The sequence below is a fragment of the Carettochelys insculpta genome, chromosome 7 (genome assembly GCF_033958435.1).
Source record: "Carettochelys insculpta isolate YL-2023 chromosome 7, ASM3395843v1, whole genome shotgun sequence".
NCBI lineage: Eukaryota > Metazoa > Chordata > Testudines > Carettochelyidae > Carettochelys > Carettochelys insculpta.
Window position 1 is genome coordinate 40,019,807 of NC_134143.1, and position 25,334 is coordinate 40,045,140.

Genomic DNA, 25,334 nt, shown 5'->3' on the forward strand with positions numbered 1-25,334 from the left:
GATAAGGAAAGTGACACAATGGTGAAAAGAGCTAAGCAAGTCACTCGCAGAGCTAGGCCTAAATCTCAGGGGCCGTTTCTACACAGGCCACTTTCTCTGAAAGTGGCATGGTAATACATGGCTCAAAATATGCTAATAAGGCGTGGATGCAAATTCCCCGTGCCTCATTAGCATACAGTCACGTGATTTGGAGTCCAGAAGACCATGCTTCCGGACTCCAAAACGCTGTTTAGAAGCGCAGACCCAGGGGAGCTTCCGGAAGGAAGTCCTTCTTCCGGACACCCCTTCTTCCCGAAAATTTTTGGGAAGAAGGGTCCTCCGGAAGAAGGACTTCCTTCCAGAAGTTCCCCCGGGGCCGCGCTTCTAAACGGCATTTTGGAGTCTGGAAGAACGGTCTTCCGGACTCCAAATCACATGACTGTATGCTAAAGAGGCGCGATGATTTGCATCCACGCCTTATTAGCATATTTCTGGCTGTGTATTACCATGCCACTTTCGGAGAAAGTGGCCTGTGTAGAAATGGCCAGGCTCTCCTGTCAACCAAATGTCTTCATTTCTTTGCACCATTCTACCTTCCATGTCACATAGGTTGTGTCTACATTAGTATTCCTCTTTCGAAAGAGGCATGCAAATGAGGGAAATAAAAATGCAAATGAGGTGGAGATTTACATAATAGGAAAGCAATAGGAAGAAGGGTTCTTTCGAAGATGGGGATTACTTTTGAAAAAGCCACATCTACACTTCTTTTCTCCTGTTGAAAGAATATGCAAATGAGCTGCCAGATATGTAAACCTGCACCTCATTTGCATTTTCAATTTCCCTCATTGGAATGCCTCTTTTGAAAGGGGAATGCTAGTGTAGGCATAGCCATACAGTATGTTCATGATGCAGACCTTTATAATGGTTTCCCTCTTTGTGCTCTGTAACAGAAACAAGGATTTATATATCTCTCATTTTGACAGGCTGCAACTCAGTTGTGTTACTTGCTTTTGTTGTCATTCCCTGAGCCTACCACACTGAGAAAGCCACACCATTTTTCATCAATGTTTTGCTGTCCTATTTTTAATACCCCAAGAAGATCTTCTTATCTTTATTTTGGTATGCATGTACACAAGCGTGTTGTGCTTTGGCTGTCACTAGTATGATCAAAGTTCTGAGAAGTCATGTTGTGGACAGCAAAACACAAGGACTGTAAACAGTATGTTTGGTATAGTTTATGTGAACTTCCCCTGCGTCATGAGTTGTTTGATTTTCCGCTTTTTAGTACATATCCAGGACCTGTACAAAGTTTACTGGGTAAAGAGTAATGCCCAGTGATATTCGTAGCAGTTCTGTCAATCATTCTCTTGTCTCATTAGATTCAATCTCGTGTACTTTACTACAATAATTTCACATCAATCTCTAAGTGACCTGCTTTTAAAAATCAGTACATACCCACAACTCCAATGAATATGAACCTGCAATGGTCATATCTGCCTCCCAGCCAAATACGGAGATTTACATTAGAACAAAATGAATATCTTGCTGAAACTTGCCAATCTTTCTTCTTTGTTATAACATGAAAATTATTTAGAACCACCATGAGAAAAACTGTAATCAGAATATTATTCATGCTCTGATTTGTCAAAAATTTAAAATGCAGTTATCATCTGAGTTTCTTTGGGGTACTGGTCTGTCTGTATGCATGGGTGGGGATCTCTGAAGCCAGTAAGCATGAAATCTGGCAACTGTCAATAAAAGGGGGCATGGGGAAGAGAGGTAGGGAAGAAAGAGGTCTGCAGCAGACATGCCCAAGATGAAGACAATTTTCACAGCTTTGCACCCTGAGTTTTGTTTCATGCACTATCAGATAGAACCGTTAGATTTGATTTCATCAGATCTGCCTGGCACTATCTTTCAAACTAATAGCATACAAAACTGAAAAGGTTAAAGACAGCTCTTTGAAATGACCTGTCTCCCATTGCTATGTAATGCCCTTTTTTCTCTTAACTCCACCCACTTTATACCAACCAAGGCATGGTATCTGAATAAATAAACAAATCTGTGCAGCAAATAATTATCAGTATGTTTTATTATAATTAATACAATTTTAACTATATATACTTTTTGAACCTTTGTTGGTGACTTTCAGAATGCTTTACAAACAGTAATAAATGTAGCCTCTTGAGAGCCCTGGGTAAATATTATTCCCATTTACCAGATAGTGACTCCGAGGCACAGAGAAGTTAGGGAAGTTGCTCAAAGGCCTACAGCAAGTCAGTGACAGCTCAGGCTAAAATCTCTGATCTTTTGGATGTCCTCATAATACGCAACAAAACGCTTACTATAAGCATTAATCTAGCTAGCTCTTTATACTGCTCTCATCTATCCATGGTAACAGAATGCTGCCATTAGAACCAATCTTCACCCCAGTAGTGTGGATCCGTGATTTCCTGATTTCTCCATATCAAGAGTCTCAATAATATTCATTAGACAATTAATTGAATAGTCTGGGGTGAAGAGTTTGTTCTTGGGAACATTTCTGAGATAAGGCTTTGATAAATCAGTGTTCCCAGTTCCAGGATGTAAAGAATCACACACTACTTTAGTTTTCCCCCTTCCCAGTTCAATGCTGAGATTCTTGGTAGCCATGTTCAAAGCTGCTTTAGACATCCTGTAGCTATACCATCCACCTAAGGCTTCAAACAAAAATTCAGGTAAGCAAGTTTTGAAAACCCACAAGCATTATTGTGTCATAACTGTAGCATGTGAGTATATTTGGAAGATCTCAGAATAATACATAAGTGAATATCCTCATGGTCATTTGCTGGTACATCATCACATATTTTTTAGCCATGAGAATGCCATATTTCTATCAAAACCAATGCATTCACCTTTGTCTTTCTAAATTATAAGTTTCTTGATCCACAAGACCTTATGGATTTGATGCAAGAATCACTGCATAAAATTCTGTCGTGTTACGCAAGAAGTCAAAATAGAGTATCATAACAGTCCTTTCTGCCCATAAAATCTATGAAAACACAACAAAATAAGTAATTTTAGAAAAAAGATCAGTAGACTCATGCCATTTACGCTTTAGTTTCCTTCTAAATTCATTTATCTAGCATTTTTACATTTACCGCCCCATGTCATTTGCCCAGGGACAGAGAGGAAGTCAATAACAGAATTGAGATAAGTTTTTCGAAGGACCTTTCTCCCAATTCTGTACTCAATCTACTAGTTAATGCAGAACACAAGGTTCCTATTTACCTATGCCATTCTAGCAATAGCCATCTGATCAAAAAAAAGTGCCTTTTTTTGAATTACTTATGTTAGATAATTAATTCCCTGAGAGTATGAATCACCCAGCCAGGAATGAGTCAACTCTCTAATTTTAAACTAATATACATAACATTTTCTTCCTTCTTCACCCATTGATTTTTCTGTCATTAATTCTTTTCAGAAATGCAGCTTTATGTAAAGGCTTTTTAAATTTGCTGTTAGAATAATTATAGTATCAACATTTTGTAAAGCAGTTTACCCAGAAAAAGTCACAGTGCTTTACAAATGATACGTAATATAAAAGGTACGTAAAGAAGTGACTTCCACCACCTCCTAAATGCATACACAATGAGGTACAACATGGCACATGTAAATGAATGTACAGTACAGCAACACTACACAACACAAACAACAACTGGAAGTGAAAGACATCACATCCAATTCAAGCTGCAGGCAAAAGTTCAGAGGAACAAAAAAGGAGTAACTCAAAATGCAATTTGGTCAAGACACCAGGGTTAACAAAAATAAAGGGCTTTAGACTCTTCACTTATCACAAATGGCCACATTCTTTGGTACTTAATAATACACTATCATTTTGTATCAAGCCTTTCACAATTTCATTCTATAATAACTGCAAGAAAGCCTAGTGTGTTTCAAAACTGCTGTTTGGTTGGGAAAACCGACTGGAACTTGTTTTAACTGAGTGGGCTTTGACAGGATCAAATTATGAACACCACACAGTATTGGGTGGGTGAAAATAGTACCTGTGTGACTGCATAAGTCTGAACTTGCCCAAGAGAATTAGGCTGCTATCCAGACAGCTGTCCTGCCCAGGAAAGATGTTTGACACCAACTGGGCTGACTGCCTTGCCAGGCCCCTGGATAAGGCTGGGGTGGGGCCTTGGGCAGAAGGGACAGGGCTAGGCAGCCCTCAGAGCTGCCTGGAACGGTGAATCCCCCACCCTGCCCTCAGAGCATGGTGCTACAGCAATGCTTTAAAAGGCCTGGGGCTCCATGAGATCCCAGACCTAGGAAATAAACAGACCAGATGTTTACATTCATCAAAACAGTGTCTGAGCCAACCTTGGAGGAAAACACTAAAGAGTACTTTCCACCAAATTGATAGGATGTTAACCAGTTACAGCAGTCACATTCAGTCTCTAGAAAAATGAGTTATGACTCTGTTTATGTAACCATTTGTTTCCAATCCGTACTTCCTGCTTCCTGAAACTTGGATCCCTGTTAGTAAATGTCTTCTTGCTTCCCTGTAAATAGAGCTAAGTGCTGTGGTGCTATGCAAAGTGCTGATCCTGAGTTGACTCCGACAAGCGGGTGTGTCCGCTGTTCCTTTGGGAACACTATGGTTGGTAGTTCTACAGGTATTCAGTGGATCAGGGACTGTAAGATAAGTGGAATGTTCTGTAAGGGTGCAAGGATTGGAATGACTTTTACTAACCTGCACAGACAGAGCCAGGCCCTGCACAGGCCCTAAAGCAAGAACTTGTGTTGCCAGAGACTGGTTGATTCGAGAAGCTGATTCACAGCAGGCACCAACAAGGCTGCCTCATGCTGAAGGGGAGTGTCACAATAACTCTGGAGTCTTTTAAGAGTAAAAGTTACTATGGTTACAAAATTCCATTGTTAAGTCCGCCACACTGTCTCACTGAGGCTACGTCTAGACTACAGCGATTTGTCAGCAGCAGTTTTGTTGGAAGATATCTGTCCACTTCTGTCGACAGATTGCAGCCAAAGTGCCAAGTGGATTGCAACAGCAACTGCCTGCCCGCTCTCTCGACAAAATGGCCAACTGGAAGCACAGCAGACGGGGCTGCCCGGTGTCCTGGAAGCCCTGTTTGTCGACAGAGGGCTCCCCAGAATGTCCAGGCTGGCTTTCTGTGGACAGAGGTGTTATGCCTCCGGGGGACTGGGATAAGACTGTCGACAAAAGTGCTGTGGTCTGTCAATTTATTGTCGACAGAATGCCTTGGGAATCTGGACACTCCCTGGGTTTTGTCAGCAAAACCCTCTAGTGTAGACATAGCCTGAAGGGGTAAACCTGAAAGCCCAGAGAGCCCACAGCCTAAGTGGAAGCATGTATAAGTGAGTGGAAGATCTGAGGCACTTGTTTCAGCATTTAGAGTATCTGGACTGACATATTTACATACCCCAAACAAGGGCATCAGAAAAGAATTGTAAGCCTGGGAGTAAGACCTAGTCTCAGATCTAGAAACAGTAACTAAAGCCTACCCCAGGATAGGCAGTAATTTTTGATGATAGGTGGGACTCTCCAAGAATTTAGTAAATGGTCAAGGGCTGCTCTCTTCTACCATATTAATGGAGGTGGTGCAGGGTCTGGCATGGAGGTTGGGTGCAGAAAGACGCTTGGGCAGGGGATTAGCTGGGGTAGAGGATTAGGCTGCAGGAAAGAGTGTGGGGTCAGGGAGGGAGTTTGGGTGAAGTAGGATGTTGTGACCTGGAGGATTGGAGTGCAGGGTCTGGGAGGGGGTTGTAACCTGGGGCAGGGGTGCAGGAAGGATTACAGAGGTTTGAGCTGTGACCCGGAGCAGCGGATTGGTGTGTAGGGTCTGGGACAGGGTCTGGATGCAGGAGCTGGGGTGCAGAGTTTGGGTTGTGAGCTGGTGCAGGAGAAGGAGCACAGACTTGGGGGTAGGGAGAGCCTGGAGTGTCAGGTGCAGGCTTTGGCTAGAAGGCACTTACCTAGGTTGTTCCTGTTCAGCAGCCCAGCAGGAGCCTGGGGCAGGCTCCCTGCCTTCTGCTCTCCGGAATGCCACTCAAAGCAGCTGGCTGCAGGGGATATGTGTTCTTTGCAGGCTGGGAGCTCCTGGGCCAGGGGAGGCCCTCCGTTTGCTGTCCCTGAACCACAAGCACAGCCCAAGCCATTTTGATGGCTGTTTGCTGGCCAATGGGAGCTGCAAGATTATGCTGGGAGCAGCACACAAAGTCCCCCACCCCCTGGGGCTTGGAGCACTCAGAGAAGCACATGTTCCCAGCAGCTGGCTGCTTTTGAGCTATATGCGAGGGCGCAGACAGCAGGAGCCCTGCCTGAGGCTCCTGCTATGTTGTGTGATGGTGATGGGACATATCCAGCCACCCCAACTCTATCCAGACCCTAGTGACTCAGAAGCACATGGGACCCAATGACTGGGTCCACTCACAACAGAATGACTATAAAGTGGAACAGCGGGGCACTTTGTAACAAAAGTTACAAATCCTGTTCTTATTATTCTGCCTTCTCATTTGTAACTTGAACTGTATAGGCTTACCAGCCCTATATCTTACCCTTTGCGTAGCACAGGCATGACCAATATTGTGTTAACTCTTACTAGACCAACAAGAAGAAGCCATCAAAATATCTTTGCAAATGATGCTCCTTTAAACTTGGCAGTGCTCAACATAGTTATATGAGTTCATGTTCCAATTTATTTTTAGATTTATTCCTGTTAAGCTTCTACTGATATGATAAGAATCAAGAGTTGCCTGTTAATTATGAATGTAATAAACTGATGAAAGTGAATGCCCTTCTTCTCATCTCACTTTTTATTTGCTAAGGCTCTATTTTTAACATCTTGAAAAATAATTTCTTGAGCTGTTCTGAAGACTCTGATTCAGGATAGTTGACAACACAAAAAGGCGTTCATAGTGTCTATTTATGCAAATCTGCAAAAGAAGAAAGCCAGCACTCTCAGGTGTGGACAGAAACCATCCGAAAAAGTCAGATCCTGTATTTTCTGCACAATCAAATCCCCTAATGAAAGTACTGGAGGCACAAAGAGAGCAGGATCAGGCCCAATTCTAAAACAAAGGTATTTCTATTTTCCAGTAGTTAATCAACAAATTTCCTCAATGACTCTCTGGAGAAATCACAAACACAACCGTCTAATAGTGTGTTAAGTCCCCAGTCTTGTAAACTGTAAATATACTCACTACTCATTTATGTTTAAAACAAAGCTCTTCATTAAAGTTACACCAGCTTTTCTAAAAGGTATTTGGAATAGTGGAAGTCAGAACTCAGAATCTGAATAAAACTTTTCAAAATGTGCTACATTTTAGGACTGTCAACTAATGTTACCTCTGATCCTTTTCATCCATGTGCGGAATTTTTTTATGAGCACCAAGGCATGTATGCACCACCAGTAGAAACAGAAAAAGCTAGCTGAGTGTGCTCTGCTAATCAGCTGGATGGCACCTCAATCTCTTCTGAGTGGCCATACAAATGCATAGCTTACTGGGGACACTGCTGTCAATCCTGATGTTTTCCTTCCAAATTAAATTACTTGTGTTGATATTCAGACAGCCCCATGAATTCGTATAGCACTTTACTGGACAAGTAAGATGCAGGGTGAAATACAAGTTATACCAGTGGCTTCAGCAGTGTCAGAATTTCATCCACAGTCCACACCCTGGAATTTACAGACTAAGGATACATCTACACAGGAGCTGGCAAGTGGGATTCTCATCACATGCTACCTGGATCCAGCTAGCAGAATTAAAAACAGTGGGTTGGGCTGGCTGCCCAAATACACACTGAGGGATGTGGTCAGGATTCTGCTCAGGCAGTTAGCCTGATCCCATGTGTGCACATTGTTATTTTCGGTACTCTGGCTCAGGCAGAATTACCAGAGTTACCAGCCAGGAGCAGGGTCCAACTACCCAACTTTCCAGGGAATGGGGTTTTCTTGTCAATCTCACAGCTCCTGACGTGAAATTGACAAGACACCCAATGTAAGACAGATACTGCCTCCCCCAGCTACACTGAAATAAGCCTTATGCCTCTCAACCTCTTGTGGAGATTGAGGTATTACCTCAGTGGAGTAGGGTGCTTACACTGGTGTGAGAAAGGGTGCAGTGTAGACACTGACACAATTATGTCAACTTGCACTGTTTTATGTCAGCCTAACTGTGTAGTGTCACCCAGCCCTGTGTTTAGCGCTTCTACTCCTGTAATAAGTGCTATTTGATCTTCCATGACTAAAGTCTGAGTTTCACATCTCACACAAAAAACATGAGGTGAAATCTTGGCTCTGTTCAAATCACTGGCAAAATTCTCATCAGCTTGAAAGGAGCCAGGATTTCACTCATCAGCTCTGGCATCAGAATAACCCCTTGCATCATGTGTGGGACATCATCTCAATGTTGACTCAAAGAGAAAAATGCCACGTACTGAATCCATACCAGTATCAATTTCTCAAGTTTTTGACTTCTTGCGGTAGGTCTCTAATTCAAGGACTGGCCCAGCATAACATTGCTTAACTTATGAGATTGGATAAAAATCACATCCCCAAACAGTATAGTGACACATCACAACAGACAAAGAATTGCTTTTCATTTCTTTAAAGTTTATATTAAACAGCGTTACCTATCCAAGCTTTGACCTTGCAAAGTAGTAGTAGTAGTAGTAGTAGGCATCCTTCAGTCTGCATAGACCTTGCAAAGTATGCAGAATAAAAAAAAAACCCTCTACTAACCTATAAGAAATGTTTACAAAAACATTTTGGAATGGATTTTTAAAATAGTTATATTCATTTGCACCTCCTGTCCGGAATGTTTTATAAAGAAATATGTCATTAACCACATGCATCCAAATAGAATATTCAAATTTTAAAATTAAAAATAATTTTAAATTTAAAAAATTGCAGCAGCATACACCACCATAATTACTTTTAATAGTGAAGTGGGATAAAGAAAATATGAAAAATTGTGGAATTTTCCAGACCATGGATGTTCACCATAATGAAGGGCAAACAAAATCTATTACTAAAGCTTTTGTACGTACAAACCATTATATACTACTATACATGTATATCATAAGAGAAATCTTTAATGCACTGTATTTAAACAGCTATTTTGTTATTATATGTAGGTAGTGAAGCAGAAAACCAATTACTGTACAGTACAATGCTCTGCCATTTCTCATGTTTACTAGTTAAATTTGTGCTAGACGGTACAGTATATATATCTATCTAGATGCATAAAGCTATATATACACATACACACTGACACACACTTTTGTTTTGTTGCACTATATTTAAAACTTATTTCTATGATGCTCCAGCCATACGGGGTCCGAACCACCAGTGTTCCTGGATTACAGACACATGGATTAAGGAGGTTCAAGTGTACATACAGGCTGAGCCTCTCTAATTTGGAACTCTCTCTGGCAACATCTGTAATCCAGTATGATTTTAGATGACCACTTATCATGGGTGTGGCCAAGTTTCCCATGGTCCCATAAAGTTTGTTTACAGCCACCAGTTGTGGCTCTCAGTGTTCTGTGTTATTTAGCTATAATTTACATCTAAATGTCTTCTAAGAGTCCAGTGAGCAGTGGAAGTGTTGGTAATGCTGCTAGACAATATTGATCTCCCACGGTCCAGCACATTCTCTTGCTCATCATCAGTCAGGTACCAAGGGTGCCGGCTTAGAGAGGTTCAACCTAAATTTATGAGACAATGTATCAATACAATTTAGCAGCTTTATTATTGTTACTGCACCAACTGTTTTAGCAAGAAAAATATAATTCAAGATGCAGTAAATGATTAGAAAAGTATCGCGATCTTCTGCATTTGTTATTAGCTATGCTGATCCACACCAGATGGATGTTATAAAAGATTTATGTATAATCATATATCTTATATTAAATATATTTGGATTACTACATAACATTCATGCTAAACAGCACTTACCTTTGTCTCCTATGGAGCCCACTTTAGCGGTCAGGTTAACCAGTACGGCCCTATGTTGTTTGGCCTGGTCAGCAAACTGATGTCCAAATGCTCCAGTTCCTTTCCTCAATAAAGGGGCAAAATATTTAGCCATCACTAAGGGCCCTAAGGTATTTGTTGCCAATGTTATGGAAAGACCCTAGAACATAAAAAAGAAAACAGGTAGAAACTCCAAAGGTTGATCATTTACAGCCAACAAGTGCTATTTGTAAAGTTCCATATTATACTAACAAAAGATAGGAAATCAGCTCATCATTTCTCATCACCTCAGTGTGATATCAATATTACTAACAAACATTACTCAATACTGATCCTGACTCGGCCCATCTGAAATGCTGGTCAGGGTAAACTGTAATGGTTAGGAGACGATCTTTCCATAAATGTTGACAAATTCACAGTAAGTACTCTAGTCTCAGAGGGGTAGCCATGTTAGTCTGTAGCTTCACAAATAATGAGCAGTCCTGACCTAATAAATTTGTTATTCCTTAAGATGCTACAGGACTGCTTCCCACTACTATAGTTTGCATTTTGGTGATGCTCAGAAACTTCGGGGAGGCTCAGAGTCCCATTATGCTAGGCAGAGTACAAATACATCAGAATGTATGATCCTGAGGAGCATTCCTTTACTAAAAAAAAATAAAGTGAAGTAATGTGCACATGCCTTGTTAATTCCATCTTCCTTTTTCTCAGATAAATTATTCATTCATTTTTATTTACCTAGAGTCAATATGGAGCATTGCTGCTTTGTGGCATTTTGTTACATGCACTTATTGAAGAGTCTGTTGTGCAAGTTAAATTAAAATGATTTAACCTAAAACATCAAGTAGCATAATTGTTTTTCTTCGTAGAGGCCACTGACCCTGAAAACAAAAACTGACCTACTTTCAGCTCTTTCTGATTTTGCTGATACTATTTGAACTTTGAAACAGTGGTCACTTCATATCTGAAAAACAAACAACTGGTACTAAAACATGTTATTTAGTCCCACTTGAGCATACAGGTTTAATCTAACAGATCGAAGATTAAATTATCTAGTAAGATAATCGAAATATAAAACTATAATGTGTCTTAATTTCTGTGTAGTTTGGAGTTAAATTATTTACTAAGAATACTAGAGTGAAGGCCACAAGGGGCACTTCCTAGTAAAGCCCCAATATTGCAAAGATTTGTGCATGTGCTTAACTTTAAGCACACTAGGAATCTATTCAGTTCTTTACAGCATCAAGGCTAATAGATTTGTTTATCTTTCCCAAGAATTTTCTGAACATTTTTTTCCCAAAAATTCTCAAGCTTATGCTCCACCCACAAAACCTACAAGAAAAAAGAAACTGTCTAACAATTTTGTCAGTAAAACGTGTTCATCAGGGGAGTGAAAAAATACCCCTGCTTGACATAGCTTCACTGATAAAAGTGCTGATGTGGACAGGTGTGTATTGATGTGAGACATTCTCCTGGCGACATAGTGCTGTTGCTCATTGGGGGTGACTTAGCATGCTGACAAGAGAGCTCTCTTTCACTAGCATAGAGTGACCACATGGAAATCCTGCAATACAACTCCGCTGGGCTAAGAGCTGCAGAGTAAACATACCCTAAAGAAAAACAGGGAAATGGGTATAGTCCACTTAGCAGACAGATGTACTTAGTGAAGTTTTTTCACATTGGCTATGTCTACACTGGAATTTTGTCAACAAAACTCATGGAGCGTCTACACACAAAATGCATTTTGTCGACAGCCTGTTGACAACACTCAGCACTTCCGCTGACAGTGCTCTCTCTCTCTCTCTCTCCGCCAAGAGGAATGATGCTTTTGATAACAGATTCTGTTGACAAAAAAGCCATATAGACACTCCAGGGTGCCCTTTTGTCAACAGAGGGGACTTCCAAGGCACCAGCCAGCTGGACCTGGGAGACATCCCTTCCACCGCCATCACAGCTCTATGCTCTCTGCCTCTGGCTGCTTTTCAAGTTTCAGGGAGCCCCAAAACCCTGTTGTTGGAAGCTGAGAGTGTGCGAGCAGCAGACCTACCACACTACTGACAAGCAGCCCCTCAAACTGCTCCCAGACACTGCAGGTATGTTGTAGGCCAACCAAGACCCCCCCTGGACCCTTGCAGGACATGCCTGAGGAGTCCCAGGACCCCCCGAGGGTCAAAGAAGTGGGCCCCCTCCTGGTCTGGGCCAGAGCTCCAGGGCCTCCTGGCCCTCTGGGGCAAGGAGGCCATACTCCTGGAACCCATGGCCAAGTGCTGGAACACCCTGGGGTATGCCTGTCTCGCCATAGCCCCAGTGGAGCACGGACAACCTGCCTGCACCCTGAAGCAGGTGGAGGTGGAAGTGAAGAAGCTCTGCCAGGGACACATGTGGGCCTGGGGTGCACATTGGAGGGTTGAGGATGACTCATCTGCACTCCAGCGACAGAACAAGCTCCTGGAGCAGTGGCTCCTGGAGCAGGAGAGGATGCAGGCCTGGGACCAGTTGAGGGTCATAATAGACTGCGTTATCACCATCTGGGAGACCAGTGTGGGCCAGGCCTCCACTTCTATGGCCCCCACCACCCCCACTTCTCCCTGCTGCCATTGCTCCACCTTCCACCAATGCCGCTCCTGCCCCTCCTGGCGCCATGCCCCAGGTGGTACTGCAGGCCCTGCAGTGGACAATGGTAATGGCTGGCACCCCTGCTCCCTAGGTTGCCCTGCCCCTTCTGCCAACCAGGACCCTGCCCTGGCCTGCCAGGCACTGTACCTCCCCATGCTCCCAGCCAGCACCAACAGGAACCCCAAACCTGTGGTAGGAGGGGATCCCACAGCTGATGCCAATTGGGGTTCCACCCCCACGTGGGCTCGTGGCCCTCCATGCCCTCTCTAGACTAATGCCCTCCCACCCACTTTCCCAAGCTCCCCCTCCTCAAAGTTGAGATGTCCCCCCGCAACCCCCGTCCTCCCATGGTACATATGTCTGTATATAGAAAAAAGATGTTACGGAAGAAAGATTTATTTGACATATTTATCTTCATTTTAATACAACTTCTGTTTTCCCCACCCTCCCACCGTGTTCCTATTTAATGGGCAGGGGTCAGGAGAGGTTGAGGGGAGAAGCGAGGGGTGCTTGTGGGGATGGATTTTGGCTGCAGACCTGAGGCCACCATGGGAGATGCCCCAGGGAGGGTCATTAGGGGCCATGGGAGGTCTCCCTTAGGGCCTCCTGGATGCACACCCCATCCCTGTATGCCTGGTGGACCGGAGCTGTGCCTGGCTGCTCGTAGGCATCTCTGGCATTTGCATCCCACCCCAGGAGGAAGGCCTCCTCATTTCCCTCCCCAAGGTTGTGGAGGGCGCAGCAAGTGGCCATGACATGGGGGACATTCTTCTCCCCCACGTCCAGCTGTGTCAGGAGGCAATGAAACGTTGCCTTCAGGCGCACTCAACTTGATTGTGTGCTTGGTTGATGCGAGCACTGAACAGCTTCTGGTTGGGGTCAAGGTGCCTCACGAGCCAGGGCATGAGTGGGTAGGCCACATCCCCCATCATGCACAAAGGCACGTCCACGTCCCCAGTAGCCAGCTCCCGGTGGGAGACATAGGTGCCCACCTCCATCCTCCAGCACAGACCAGAGTTCCAGAACATACTGGCATCATATGTCTGGCCAAACCACCTGACATAAACATCCAGGAACTGTCAATGGTGGTCCGCCAGGGCCTGCAGCACAATGGAGTAAGAGCCCTTTCAACTGATGTACCATGCTGCGCTGTAGTCAAGGGCTTGGATGGGGATGTGGGTCCTGTCTATCACCCCAAAACAACTGGGAAAGTCAAGGGCATTGAAGCTGGCCATGATTGCATCCAGGTCACTGATGCACACAAGCCTTTTGAGCAGGAGCGTTTTAACGGCCTGCAATACCTGCTAAGGGAGGAGACAAGACATGCTCATGAGAGACCGGGGCGAGAATGCCCTTAGGCCCTGGTGGGCTCCTCTGCCCCCTCCCATCCCTTTTGCCCCAAGCTTTCCGAATCCCTCCATTCCCCCGCAGAAGCTTCCCCCTGGCAGCAAAGCTATGTGATGGTGGGGCAGCACAGTCCCCTGGGGACAGGGCTTCCCCCCCAACCCTTCATACCTCCTCGCACCCTGCTTCCTGAGGCTCCCCCTTGGGCAGGACCCCCCTCTCCGTTCCCCTCTGTGCAGAGCTTGTGGCCCAGGAGCACCTTATCTGCATGAGGACAGCCTTGATGATGGACCTCCCAACACTGAATTGGTTTCCCATGGAGCGGTAGCTGTTGGTGGGGGGGCAGCTTCCAGAGGCTGATGGTGACCTGCTTCTTGAGGGGGCAGGTGGGGCGCATGAGGGTGTCCTATCATCGGAGGGCAGGGGCAAAACAGGTGAAGAGGTCCATGAAGGTCTCCTTGAGCATACAGAAATTCTGGAGCCACTGCTGGTCATCCCATTGCCCCATGACCAGCTGGTCCCACCAGTCGGAGCTGGTGGGGTACCTTCAGACCTGCTTGGGCACCTGGGGGGGTGAGGGTGCATGGGGCACCGTGGGTGTGATCTGTGGGCCAGATGGCAGGCTCGTCCCCCCAGACATGGTGGAAGATGTCCACAAGGATCAGTGGCAGCGTCTGCACCAGCTGGTTCAAGGTGAGCCTAAGGGCTGCTCTGGCATGCTTGTGGTCAGGAAAGAACTGGGTGTCACAGATGGCTAGGGAGCCCTGCAACAGCTTTGCTTTCCCTCAAGGGGGTAGGCAAGCCTCAGCATGGACAGGGAACATGGGTTGGAGGGGGCCCTTGAAGAGCAAGCCTGGCTGGAGGTCCCAGAAGGGCTTGCTGGCCATGCGACCCTGTTTTCTGGAGTTCTGGGGCCCATTCTGTTGACAAACTGGCCAGAGCACATGGCTGCTTTTTGTTCACAGAGAGGATCAAATGACTGATCCATTTTTATGTGTAGATGCAATCTGTCAACAGAAGTTTTGCCAGGAAATTCCTTCCAACACACACTTCTGTCGACAGATACCTCTAGTGTAGACATAGCCCTTCAGAGACAAAACAAACCACAAACAAAACCCCAGAACCATTATACTGTTGTTACTTAAGATTAAGGATCCAAGGAAGACTGAATAGGATTTTCAAAGGCACCTAGGTGAAGCACAAGTCCCCTTGACAATCCTATCTTTAATGAGAAATTCTAGCTAGCTGCAACAGGATGCAGATTTGCACTCTGACCCTGGGGCCATATTGCAACTCTCAAAGAGTGCTCAGGCCCAGACCTTTGTGTCTGGAACCAGCGGGGCTGACAGCCACCAGCAAGCCCTGGGGCAAGGTGTGTGCGTGTGCGCGTGGGTCTTCATACACCTAGAAGGTATAGGGCCAAGGAAAGAAGGGATCTGGCATAGGGCAGTCAGCCCCCTGTGCTGCCTGGACCGTGGCACCACTCCCTCCCAAGCCACATGGAGCAGCGCTTCTGCTGCATCTCAAAAGTGCCTAGACTTCTGGGTGCTACCGAAGTAGCTCCGTCTCCCTTTGAATGTCAGGCCCTGGGGTGGCTGCCCCCTTTCCCTCTGCCTACTGGCAGGCTTGCCTGGAGCTGAGCCCCACTGCAGAGACATCTGGGTGTGTTGCAAGATTTCCTTCTAACTCTTCTTCCTGCAGTCTTCCGCCAGAGCTCTTCTTTGGAAGAGTGGAAGCCCTCAGTGTTTGATTTTGCCCCAGGCTCCCCAAAGCTCTGTGCAGCCTTCACTGATTGGTCTACTGTGAAATCAGTGGAAAACCTTCCTTTCACTGTCATTGTTGTGGAGCCTGATGTAAGGATGTATATTTTGGAGGGCGGGGGTTGGGGGAAAGGGTTGCTTTTTGATATTTTGTAGCTCTCTGACAAGAGTGCTATTGCCATTTCCCTTATTTTAACCTCACCAACAGTAATTATATTTACTTTTGAGTCCCGCTAACTGGGCAAAATAAATTTTGTTCAACATTCTCTGCATTCTGCCAGGAAAACTTTTGTTGTTCTGGGGTCTGAAAAAACAAAAACAAAAACCAAACATTCTCTGCACTTGCATAACGCAAATTATTTACTCCTCAGCGTGCTCTGTTTAGATCACAACTTTTTTGCAAAGCTAACAATGAAGGTCTGAAAATAAATTCTTGAACACATGCTGTGTATTTTCATTACTGAAATATCGTTGCATCTTTCCAGATGGGCACACTCCATCTTCAACATGGGTGCTGAAGGAGTCCAAACAGACTCCCTAAATTTGGGCACATTGCCAGTTATGTGTCCCCTTTTTCTTCTCTCAGTGGTTGTTATTTTTAATCACATAAACACATTTGGTTCATATTTCATGCATCCTGGAGCTTTGCACCTCAGAAGGCAACATGTGTGTTTGTCTGTTTGTGTATTTGAAAGAACGTGTGCTGAAGCTGGCAATTAGGATTTGAAATCTAGAACTCTGCTCATTGGTCAAGCTGTAGCCAGGGGTGGAGCTGCCAACCAGGAAGGCCAGACCTCTATAAAGCCTGCTAGCAAGTGATCTGGGGAGCTTGCAACCAGGGTGATTGCAAAAAGGAGGAAGTTTTGAGAAGGGGAGTTGACAGGGACCTAGTTACTTTTGACATTCTTTAAAACTTTTATACTAACCTATATCCCAAACGACTGCATTTAAACACATAAACTAAATATATAAACTAATTATCCATAGAAAATGCAAGCAGAAGCCCAGCAGGAGAATGGGAGTTAACCTGTTTATTGCATCCAATGTAACATGTATGATTACTTACCCCACGGTCAGGTGGACTATGTGTGCATTTGGTGCAAGGAGCTCCTGGTCCTTAGAGACCAAGTGCAAGCTCTGGAGGCCAGGGTGGCTGAGTTGGAGGAGATAAGGCAGAGAGGTATGCTGATGAGGCTTTCTGGGACACTGTAGAATTGTCCCACCTCCAGCCAGAGAGACCCAGCACTGTTAAGGAGGATGAAAGGCTCAGGGAAGGAGAACAATCAACAGAAGCAGAGAAACCAACCCACAGTTGGAACCCTCCTTCTAGATTATGTTGTGGTATCCCCTCACAATGAGGATGCCTCTCCAGGGGAGCAACGAAGGGTCCTGTGGCACCTTATAGACTAACAGAAAAGTTTAGAGCATGAGCTTTCGTGAGTTAACTCACTTCTTCAGATGCTGGTCCTGGAAATCTGCAAGGCCAGGTATAAACAGGCCAGAGCAAGGCTGGGGATAACGAGGTTAGCTCAGTCAGGCAGGCTGAGTTGTATTGTCATCAGTAGATCTGGAGGTGTGAACTCCAAGAGAGGGGAAGCTGCTTTTGTATTTAGCCAGCCATTCACAGTCTTTGTTTAACCCTGAGCTGAGGGTATTGAATTTGCAGATGAATTGTAGCTCAGCAATTTCTCTTTGGAGTCTGTTCTTGAAATTTCTTTGCTGCAGGATAGCTACTTTTAAATCTGGTACTGCGTGTTCTGGGAGATTGAAGTGCTCTCCTATGGGTTTTTGTATATTGCCATTTCTGATGTCTGATTTGTGTGCATTTATTCTTTTACGTAGAGACTGTCCAGTTTGTCCGATGTATATGGCAGAGGGGCATTGCTGGCACATGATGGCATAAATTACATTGGTAGATGTGCAGCTGAATGAGACCACGATGGTGTGGCTGATCCGGTTAGGTCCTGTAATGATGTTGCTGGTGTGTATATGTGGGCAGAGCTGGCAACGAGGTTTGTTGCATGGATGGATCCCTGAGATAGAGTGACTGTGGTGCGGTGTATAGTTGCTTGTTAGGATTTGTTTTAGGTTGGCAGGCTGTCTGTGAGCAATGATAGGTCTGCCTCCCAAGGCCTGTGAAAGTGGGGGATCATTGTCCAGGATGGGTTGTAGATCCCTGATGATGCGCTGTAGAGGTTTTAGCTGAGGACTGTAGGTGATGGCTAGTGGTGTTCTGTTGGTTTCTCTCTTGGGCTTGTCCTGTAGTAGGAGGCTTCGTGGCACACGTCTGGCTCTGTTGATTTGTTTTCTCACTTCCTCAGGTGGGTATTGCAGTCTCAGGAATGCTTGGTGCAGATCCTGTAGGTGTTTGTCTCTGTCGGAGGGGTTGGAACAAATGCGGTTATATCTAAGTGCTTGGCTGTAAACGATGGATCGTGTGGTGTGTCTGGGATGGAAGCTGGAGGCATGGAGGTAGGAAAGTTCATGGTCTAAACTTTTCTGTTAGTCTATAAGGTGCCACAGGACCCTTCGTTGCTCTACAGATACAGACTAACACGGCTACCCCTCTGATACTCTCCAGGGGAGGGAACTCCAGTCAGTAGGAAAAGGCATTTGTTAGTAATGGGAGATTTGATCATTAAAAACATAGATAGCAGGGTTTGCAATGATCGGGAAAACTGTATGATGACTTGCCTGCCTGGTTTAAAGGTTGTGGATCTTGAGACATCTAGACAGACATACAGGTAGTGCTAGGAAGAGCCAGTGGTCATAGTACATGTAAGTACCAATAACATAGGGAAGGGTAGGAGAGACATCCTGGAGGCCAAATATAAGTTGCTAGGAAAGAGACTGAAAACCAGGATCTCTGTGGTGGCATTCTCAGAAGTGCTTCCAGTTCCATGTGCAGGACCACATAGGTAGACAGAATTGAGAGTCTCAATGCGTGGATGAGACAATGGTTTAAGGTGGAGGAGTTTAGAAACTATCAGGATAAGGGGAGACTATAGTGGAAGGATGGAATGCACCTAAACCAAAGTGGAAGCAGATTGCTGTCACTTACCATTAAAAAGGTCATAAGGCACGTTTTAAACTAAGAGATGGGGGGAAAGCTGACTGGCGAAGAGGAGCACGTGGATCAGAAAGTGACTTCTCTTCAAGCAGAGTCTACTGACAGTGATTTTCAAGGTTTTAGTCAGGAGGAGAGGATGGAAGAGGATAAAGTATAGGCTGGATCAGAAAAGAAACAATCACATGAAAAAGAATCTAATGCATCAGGAAAGAGCAGATGAATAAATAGTGGCAAGTCTTTCAAGTGCTTATACACAAATCCTAGACGTCTAAATAATAAAATGAATGAACTATAGTGCCTTGTATTAGAAGAGGATATTGATTTAACAGGCACCACAGAAACTTGGTGGAATGAGGACAGTCAATAGGACACAATCATACCAGGGTACAAAATATATCAGAAGGACACAACAGGTTGCGTGGGTGGGGGAGGAGCACTATATGTGAAAGAAAACGTAGAATCTAAAGAAGTAAAAATCTCAAATGAATCAAAATGTTCCACAGAATCTCCATGGATAGAAATTCCATGCTCAAATAAGAATACAGCAGTATTATCGACCACCTGACCACGACAGTGATAGTGACTATGAAATGCTAAGGGAAATTAGAGATGCAATCAAAATAAAAAACTAAATCATAGTAGGGGATTTCAATTATTCCCATACTGACTGGGTACATGTCACCTCAGGGCGAGATGTGGAGATAACATTTCTCAATACCTTAAATGACTGCTTCTTGGAGCAGCTGGTACAGGAACCCACAAGGGAAGAAGCAATTATTGATTTAGTTCTGACTGAAGTGCAGGATCTGGTCCAGGAGGTAACTGTAACAGGACTGCTTGGAAATAGTTACCATAATATAATAACAGTTCACATTCTTGTGGTGGGAAGAACATCTCAGCAGTCCAACAATGTGGCATTTAATTTCAGAAAGGGGAACGATGCAAAAATGAGGTTAGTTAAACAGAAATTAAAAGGTACCGTGACTAAAGTAAAACCCCTGCAAGCTGCATGGAAACTTTTCAAAGACGCCATAATAGAGGCCCAACTTAAATGTATACCCCAAATTGAAAAACACAGCCAGAGACCCAAAAAAGAGCCACCATGGCTTAACAACCATGTAAAAGAAGCAGTGAGCGATAAAAAGGCACCTTTCACTGCCAAATTAAGTGTAAAAATGTAATAAGAAAAGCCAAAAAGGAGTTTGAAGAACAGCTAGCAAAAAACTCAAAAAGCAAAAACAAAATGTTTGTAAGTACATCAGAAGCAGGAAGCCACCTAGTGGGCTCCCTAGACAATGGAGATAAAAAAGGAGCACTCAAAGATGATAGTAACAGAGAGGAAGCCGTGCTAGTCTATACACTATCAAAAAAAAAGCAGTCAAGTAGCACTTTAAAGACTAGCAAAACAGTTTATTAGTTGAGCTTTCGTGGGACAGACCCACTTCTTCAGATCATAGCCCACTGCCAGCTTTGTCCACATATCTTCTCTGGAAATACCATCACTGGACCTAACCAGGTTACTCACAGAATCACGGGCACTTTCTCATGCTCCTCTACTAACATCATATATGCCCTCATATGCCAACAATGCCCAGATGTTTTGTATATTGGACAGACTTCTAACTCCCTTAGACAATGGGTTAATGGGCACAAAACAGACATCAAAACACTCCAGATCCACAAACCAGTTAGTCAACATTTTCATGGAATGGGGCATTCTATTAATGACCTAAAGGTATGTGTGTTACTGAAAAAGAATTTTCACACCGTCCTTCAAAGGGAAGCAGCCGAGCTGGCTTTTATATTCAAATTCGGCACATTAACACATGGTTTAAACCTGGACGGGAACTTTCTGAGTCACTATAGGGGCTCGTCTGCATACTTGGCTTAATCTAATTCTTGGCCTCCTGCCCCACCCCTCCACTCTCTGATTTGCTCACCTTGATTATCTTTTTCTGATTTGTCCTCCTTGCTTACTGTTTTTGGTTCTCTGTGCCTTAAATATTGAGTCTGTTCTGGTCTGGCTATGGTCTGAAGAAGTGGGTCTATCCCACGAAAGCTCACCTAATAAACTATTTTGCTAGTCTTTAAAGTGCTACTTGACTGCTTTTGTTTTCAAAGATGATAAAGTCACTGGGGAGAAACTAAATTAATTCTTCACAGCTAAGGCTGTTGGGGAGAGTCCCAAACCTGAACTGTCCTTCGTAGGTGACAAATCTGAGGAATAATCCAAGACCGAGCTGTCATTAGAGGAGGTTTTGGAACTAACTGACAAACTTAACAGTAACAAGTCATTGGGACTGTAGGTGCCCGGTGCTATGGCTGCACCACTCTGGGTGGTGCGGGCCCCTACTGCTTGCCCCTGGGTCTAGCTGTCCCATGGCTTAGTCTCCTTTAAGGGCTGGCAGTCGGTCAGCCAGCAGCTGGAGGGCCCCGCCTTAGAGGCTGGGGTGGGACTGCAGCCAGTCAAACAGTCAGGGGCCTGCCCTTAGCTCTGGGCGAGACAGCGGTCACACCTGCTGACCTGGGAAGCCCAGCCCTTAGTTCCGGGCGGGGCAACAGCACAAAGTTTGGGGAACAAGCCCACTCCTCAGTGGGGTTGGCTCTAGCCGGGCGAGGGTCTACCCCGTCAGGGAGGGGGTTGGGGGGTCGCTGGCCCTCCCACACCACTGCAACGTGGCCCGGGGCCCTGTGGGTCGCTTACACACGACCATGGCGGTGGGGATCCAGGCCGCAACACACCGCCATGGGTTCCAGCGAAGTGTTCCCCGGGCCACTTCCTACCTCCACCTCCATCTGGGCAGGGCCCAGTCAGCCTGGTCAGTGGGTCCCGAGGGGTAGGTCCCCTCCAAATCGTCTGCCTTTGGGGGCTCTGGCCAGTCGGTCATCTCCACATCATTGGGGTAGTCAGGCGGCGGTAGCACAGTGGGTCCAAGGCAATCCTGGGCCTGGGCACTGCAGGGGTCCGCTGGAACTCCAGTGCAGGCCGCTTCTGGGGCCTCGTGGTCGCTAGCCCCAGGCTGTTTGTTTGGGCCTGGCGGTCCCTCCAAGGAGGGGGTCCTCCACCGGTGTGAGGGCCCTGGCAGATCCGGGAAGTCTGGGTAGGTCCCCTGGGGCATCCGGATCTGTAGCTGCCCAGGCTGGTCTGGGCAGCTGGAAGCTTGCTCTTGCCGACCGGCCGGGCGGCAGCAGGCTCTCTGCCCCTGGCGCCCAGGAGCACGTGAAGGAGCTCCTTCTCAGCCTGGAGGCCCAGCATTTAATGGGTCCCGAGCTCTGCCCTTGGCCCTTCTGGCTCTAGGCCCCACCCTCTGAGGGGCAGGCCACTGGTGTTCTGGCTCAGGGCCCGCCCACCATGGCCTCTGTGCAGCCTCCTCCGCCTCTGAGTCGGTGGGAGGCCACAGCGGCTCACTACAGGGACCAAATGTGAAATTGCAGAACTATTCATTGTAGTTTGTGACCTATCCCTTAAATCAACTTCTGTACCCAATGACTGGAAGATCGGTAACATAATGTCAATATTTAAAAGGGGCTCTAGAGGTGATCCCCCAGCAATTACAAACCAGTGAATCAAACATCGGTGTAAGGCAAACTGGTTGAAACCATAGTAAAGAACAAAATTGTCAGACACACAGAAGAACATAGTTTGTTGAACAAAATTAAACATGGTTTCTGTAAAGGGAAATCATGCCTAACTAATCTATTAGTGGTCTTTGAAGGGGTCAACAAACATGTGGAAAAGGGGGATCCAGTAGATATGGTGTACTTAGATTTCCAGAAAGCCTTTGACAATGCTTTTACGTAAATTAAGTTTTCATGGGATAAGCCTTTAATGGATTGAGAATTGGTTAAATGACAGGAAACAAAGGGTAGGAATAAACAGTAAATTTTCAGAATGGAGGGGGTAACTAGTGGCGTTCCCTGAGGGTCAGTCCTCGGACCAAGCATATTCAACTTATTCATACACGATCTGGAAAAAGGGGGAAACTGTGAGGTGGCAAAATTTGCAGATGATACTAAATTGCTCAAGACAGCTAAGACCAAAGCAGACTGTGAAGAACTTCAGAAGGATCTCACAAAACTGAGTGATTGGGCAACAAAATGGCAAATGAAATTTAATATGGATAAATGTAAAGTAATGTATATTTAAAAAAATAACTGCAACTATACATACAATGTGATGGGGGCTAACTTAACTACAACTAATCAGGAAAGAGATCTTGGGAGTCATCATGGATAGTTCTCGGAAAACATCCATGCTGTGTGCAGGGGCAGTCAAAAAAGCAAACAGAACTTTAGGAATCATTAAAAGCGATAGAGAGTAAGACAGAGAATATCTTATTGCCATTATATAAAACCATGGTAGGCCCCATCTTGAATAGTGTGTACAGATGTGGTCATCTCATCTTAAAAAAGATGTAGTGGCATTAAAAAAGGGTCAGAAAGGGCAACTAAAATGATTAGTGGTTTAGAATGGGTCCCATATGAAGAGAGATTAAAGAGAGTAGGACTTTTCTTCTTAGAAAAGAGGTGACTAAATGGGAATATGATAGGGGCATATAAAATTACCAGTGTTGTGGAGAAAGTGAACAAGGAAAATTTATTTACTTGTTCCCATAATATAAAAACTAGGGGACACTAAATGAAATTAATGGACAGCAAGTTTAAAACAAATAAAAGGAAATTCTTCTTCACATAGTGCATAGTCAAAATGTGGAACGCCTAGTCAGAGGGGGCTGTGAAGGATAGGTCTGTAACAGAGTTTAAAAAAGAGCTAGATGAATTCATGGAGGTTAGGTCCATTAACGGCTATCAGCCAGTGTGGGTAAGGAATAGTGTCCCTAGCCTCTGTTTGTCAGAAGTTGGAGATGGATGGCAGAAGAGAGATCGTTACCTGTTCAGTTCACTCCCTCTGAGACACCTGGCATTAGCCACTGTTGGCAGACAGTACAGTGGGCTAGATAGACCTTTGGTCTGACCCAGTATGGCCATTCTTATGTTCATGAACATGCAACAACAGGAATAGTTGGCTGGAGAAAAACACATTAGACATGTTTTGGTTGCCATTAAAACTCCTTTCCTATGGCACTGGATGAGGTCTGCAGGAGGCACTTCTTTCCTTCTCAGACTGCTAGCCACCAATTTTAAACTCAATGTGCTTTTAAAGCCATTAAGCATTTTCAGATGTCTACTGGTATATGTATTGAAATACACCAGCTGCAACCAGATGAAGCCTTCACAGTTGCCAAAAACACCTTCAATAAAAAAATACTCACCCTCACCTCCAGATCTCCTTCCATTAACAAGGACCCCCTCCCCTTCTCTCCATAACAGGTCAATCTACCCGGCTGAGATTAATTAGCCTTACACCAACACATCATTTGGAAAATTACATCTGCAAAGAGGAAAGCACAGGAAAGCAGAAAAGCAAACCTTGGCCCTAAGAGAATGCCTTTGCCCAGAGAGCTACTGGGAGAACAAGGGGGTTTCCTTCTAGCGGATCCCCTAGGAGCGAAATGCGCCAGTTCTGCTCTAGTTGTGCTTTTTATTGACCCCACTGATGATTCCACGGAGGCAAACTGGCCCACCTCCGCTGAGACTTCCTGCAGGCACGTCTCTCCTCTGGCGCTGGGGTGCAGCATCGCCCCAGAGTTGATGAGCAGATCCAGATGGCCAGGCTCCTCCGCAACCACTTCCGCTGCCTCCTGGATCTCTGCCTCCCGAGTGGCATCCAGCCGCAGCAGCGTGAGGTTCCCAGGATACAGCTCACACAGCGCTTGCAAGGCGCTGGCTGCTGCAGGCTTCCTGCAGGTAGCGATCACTTTCGCCTCCTGCCGCGTGGCTAAAATGTGCTTGCAGAAGTGCAGGCGGAGCCCCCGGCTGGCTCCCTGCACCAGGACCACCCCTCCTGCCATGGCCCCGCCAGCTACCCCTTACACTTTCCTACGAGGCAGCCCCCAGTCTGATCCTATATGCTGCCCACTCAACGCACAGGGCTAGACCCTCCGAAAGCAGGGCCCCTACAGCTCTCTAATTAATAAGAGCCCGTGACATGCTGCGTTCACCATACAGCTGTCTGAATTAAGGGTGTGGGGGGGGGGTGGTTTCTCTCGCAGAAAAGCGCCACTTCGCTTGCACCTCTGCATGCGCCAGGGAAATTGCTCTAGCCCTCAGCATGCAAAGGCAAGGCACTTTCCCGGACGCGGATTTCTGTCGCATCCGGGAGCCGATGTATAAAAAGTACATGCGTTCAGTGTCCGTGCATAGCTAGAGGGGCATGAGTACAGGCGACTGGGATTCGTAGTACCCCGTCTCCTGCTTGTGTTGGCAGCATCCAGGGTTTGGACTCCATTTCCTGGCAAGCCCTGGGTTGAGATGCGTTATGAAATAATACAGGGGCCCGGGGAAAAGCCTGATCTCCTGCCCAAAGGGCCCTGGGAAATGAAGTCTCAGTCCCACCAGCACCCATCATAAACAAGGTACCAGGAACAAACTATAGCTTCAGCAGTCTAGTTACCTCTAGTATCAGAGGGGTAGCCGTGTTAGTCTGGATCTGTAACAGCA

The 25,334-nt window shown here is 45.5% G+C and overlaps 1 protein-coding gene across 1 annotated transcript; it reads right to left on the reverse strand.

Annotated features, from left to right (window-relative positions):
- Window positions 1-2,403: 2,403 nt before the first annotated feature.
- On the reverse strand, window positions 2,404-24,685 carry LOC142015795 (uncharacterized). The gene is made up of 3 exons (XM_074999595.1): window positions 24,359-24,685; window positions 9,966-10,143; window positions 2,404-2,678 (listed from the first exon to the last, which is right to left on the reverse strand). The coding sequence occupies exons 1-3, from the start codon at window positions 24,683-24,685 to the stop codon at window positions 2,404-2,406; spliced, it is 780 nt and encodes a 259-aa protein (XP_074855696.1).
- Between the last annotated feature and the right edge of the window lie 649 nt (window positions 24,686-25,334).

Coding starts and splice junctions, on each gene's coding strand:
- LOC142015795 (XM_074999595.1), bottom strand. CDS start 24,685: ATGGCAGGAGGGGTGGTCCTGGTGCAGGGAGCCAGCCGGGGGCTCCGC. Junction 10,144..24,358: donor TGCAGGAAGTCTCAGCGGAG/GTGGGCCAGTTT, acceptor TTTATGTTCTAG/GGTCTTTCCATAACATTGGC. Junction 2,679..9,965: donor GGGCTCCATAGGAGACAAAG/GTAAGTGCTGTT, acceptor TTTTGTTTGAAG/CCTTAGGTGGATGGTATAGC.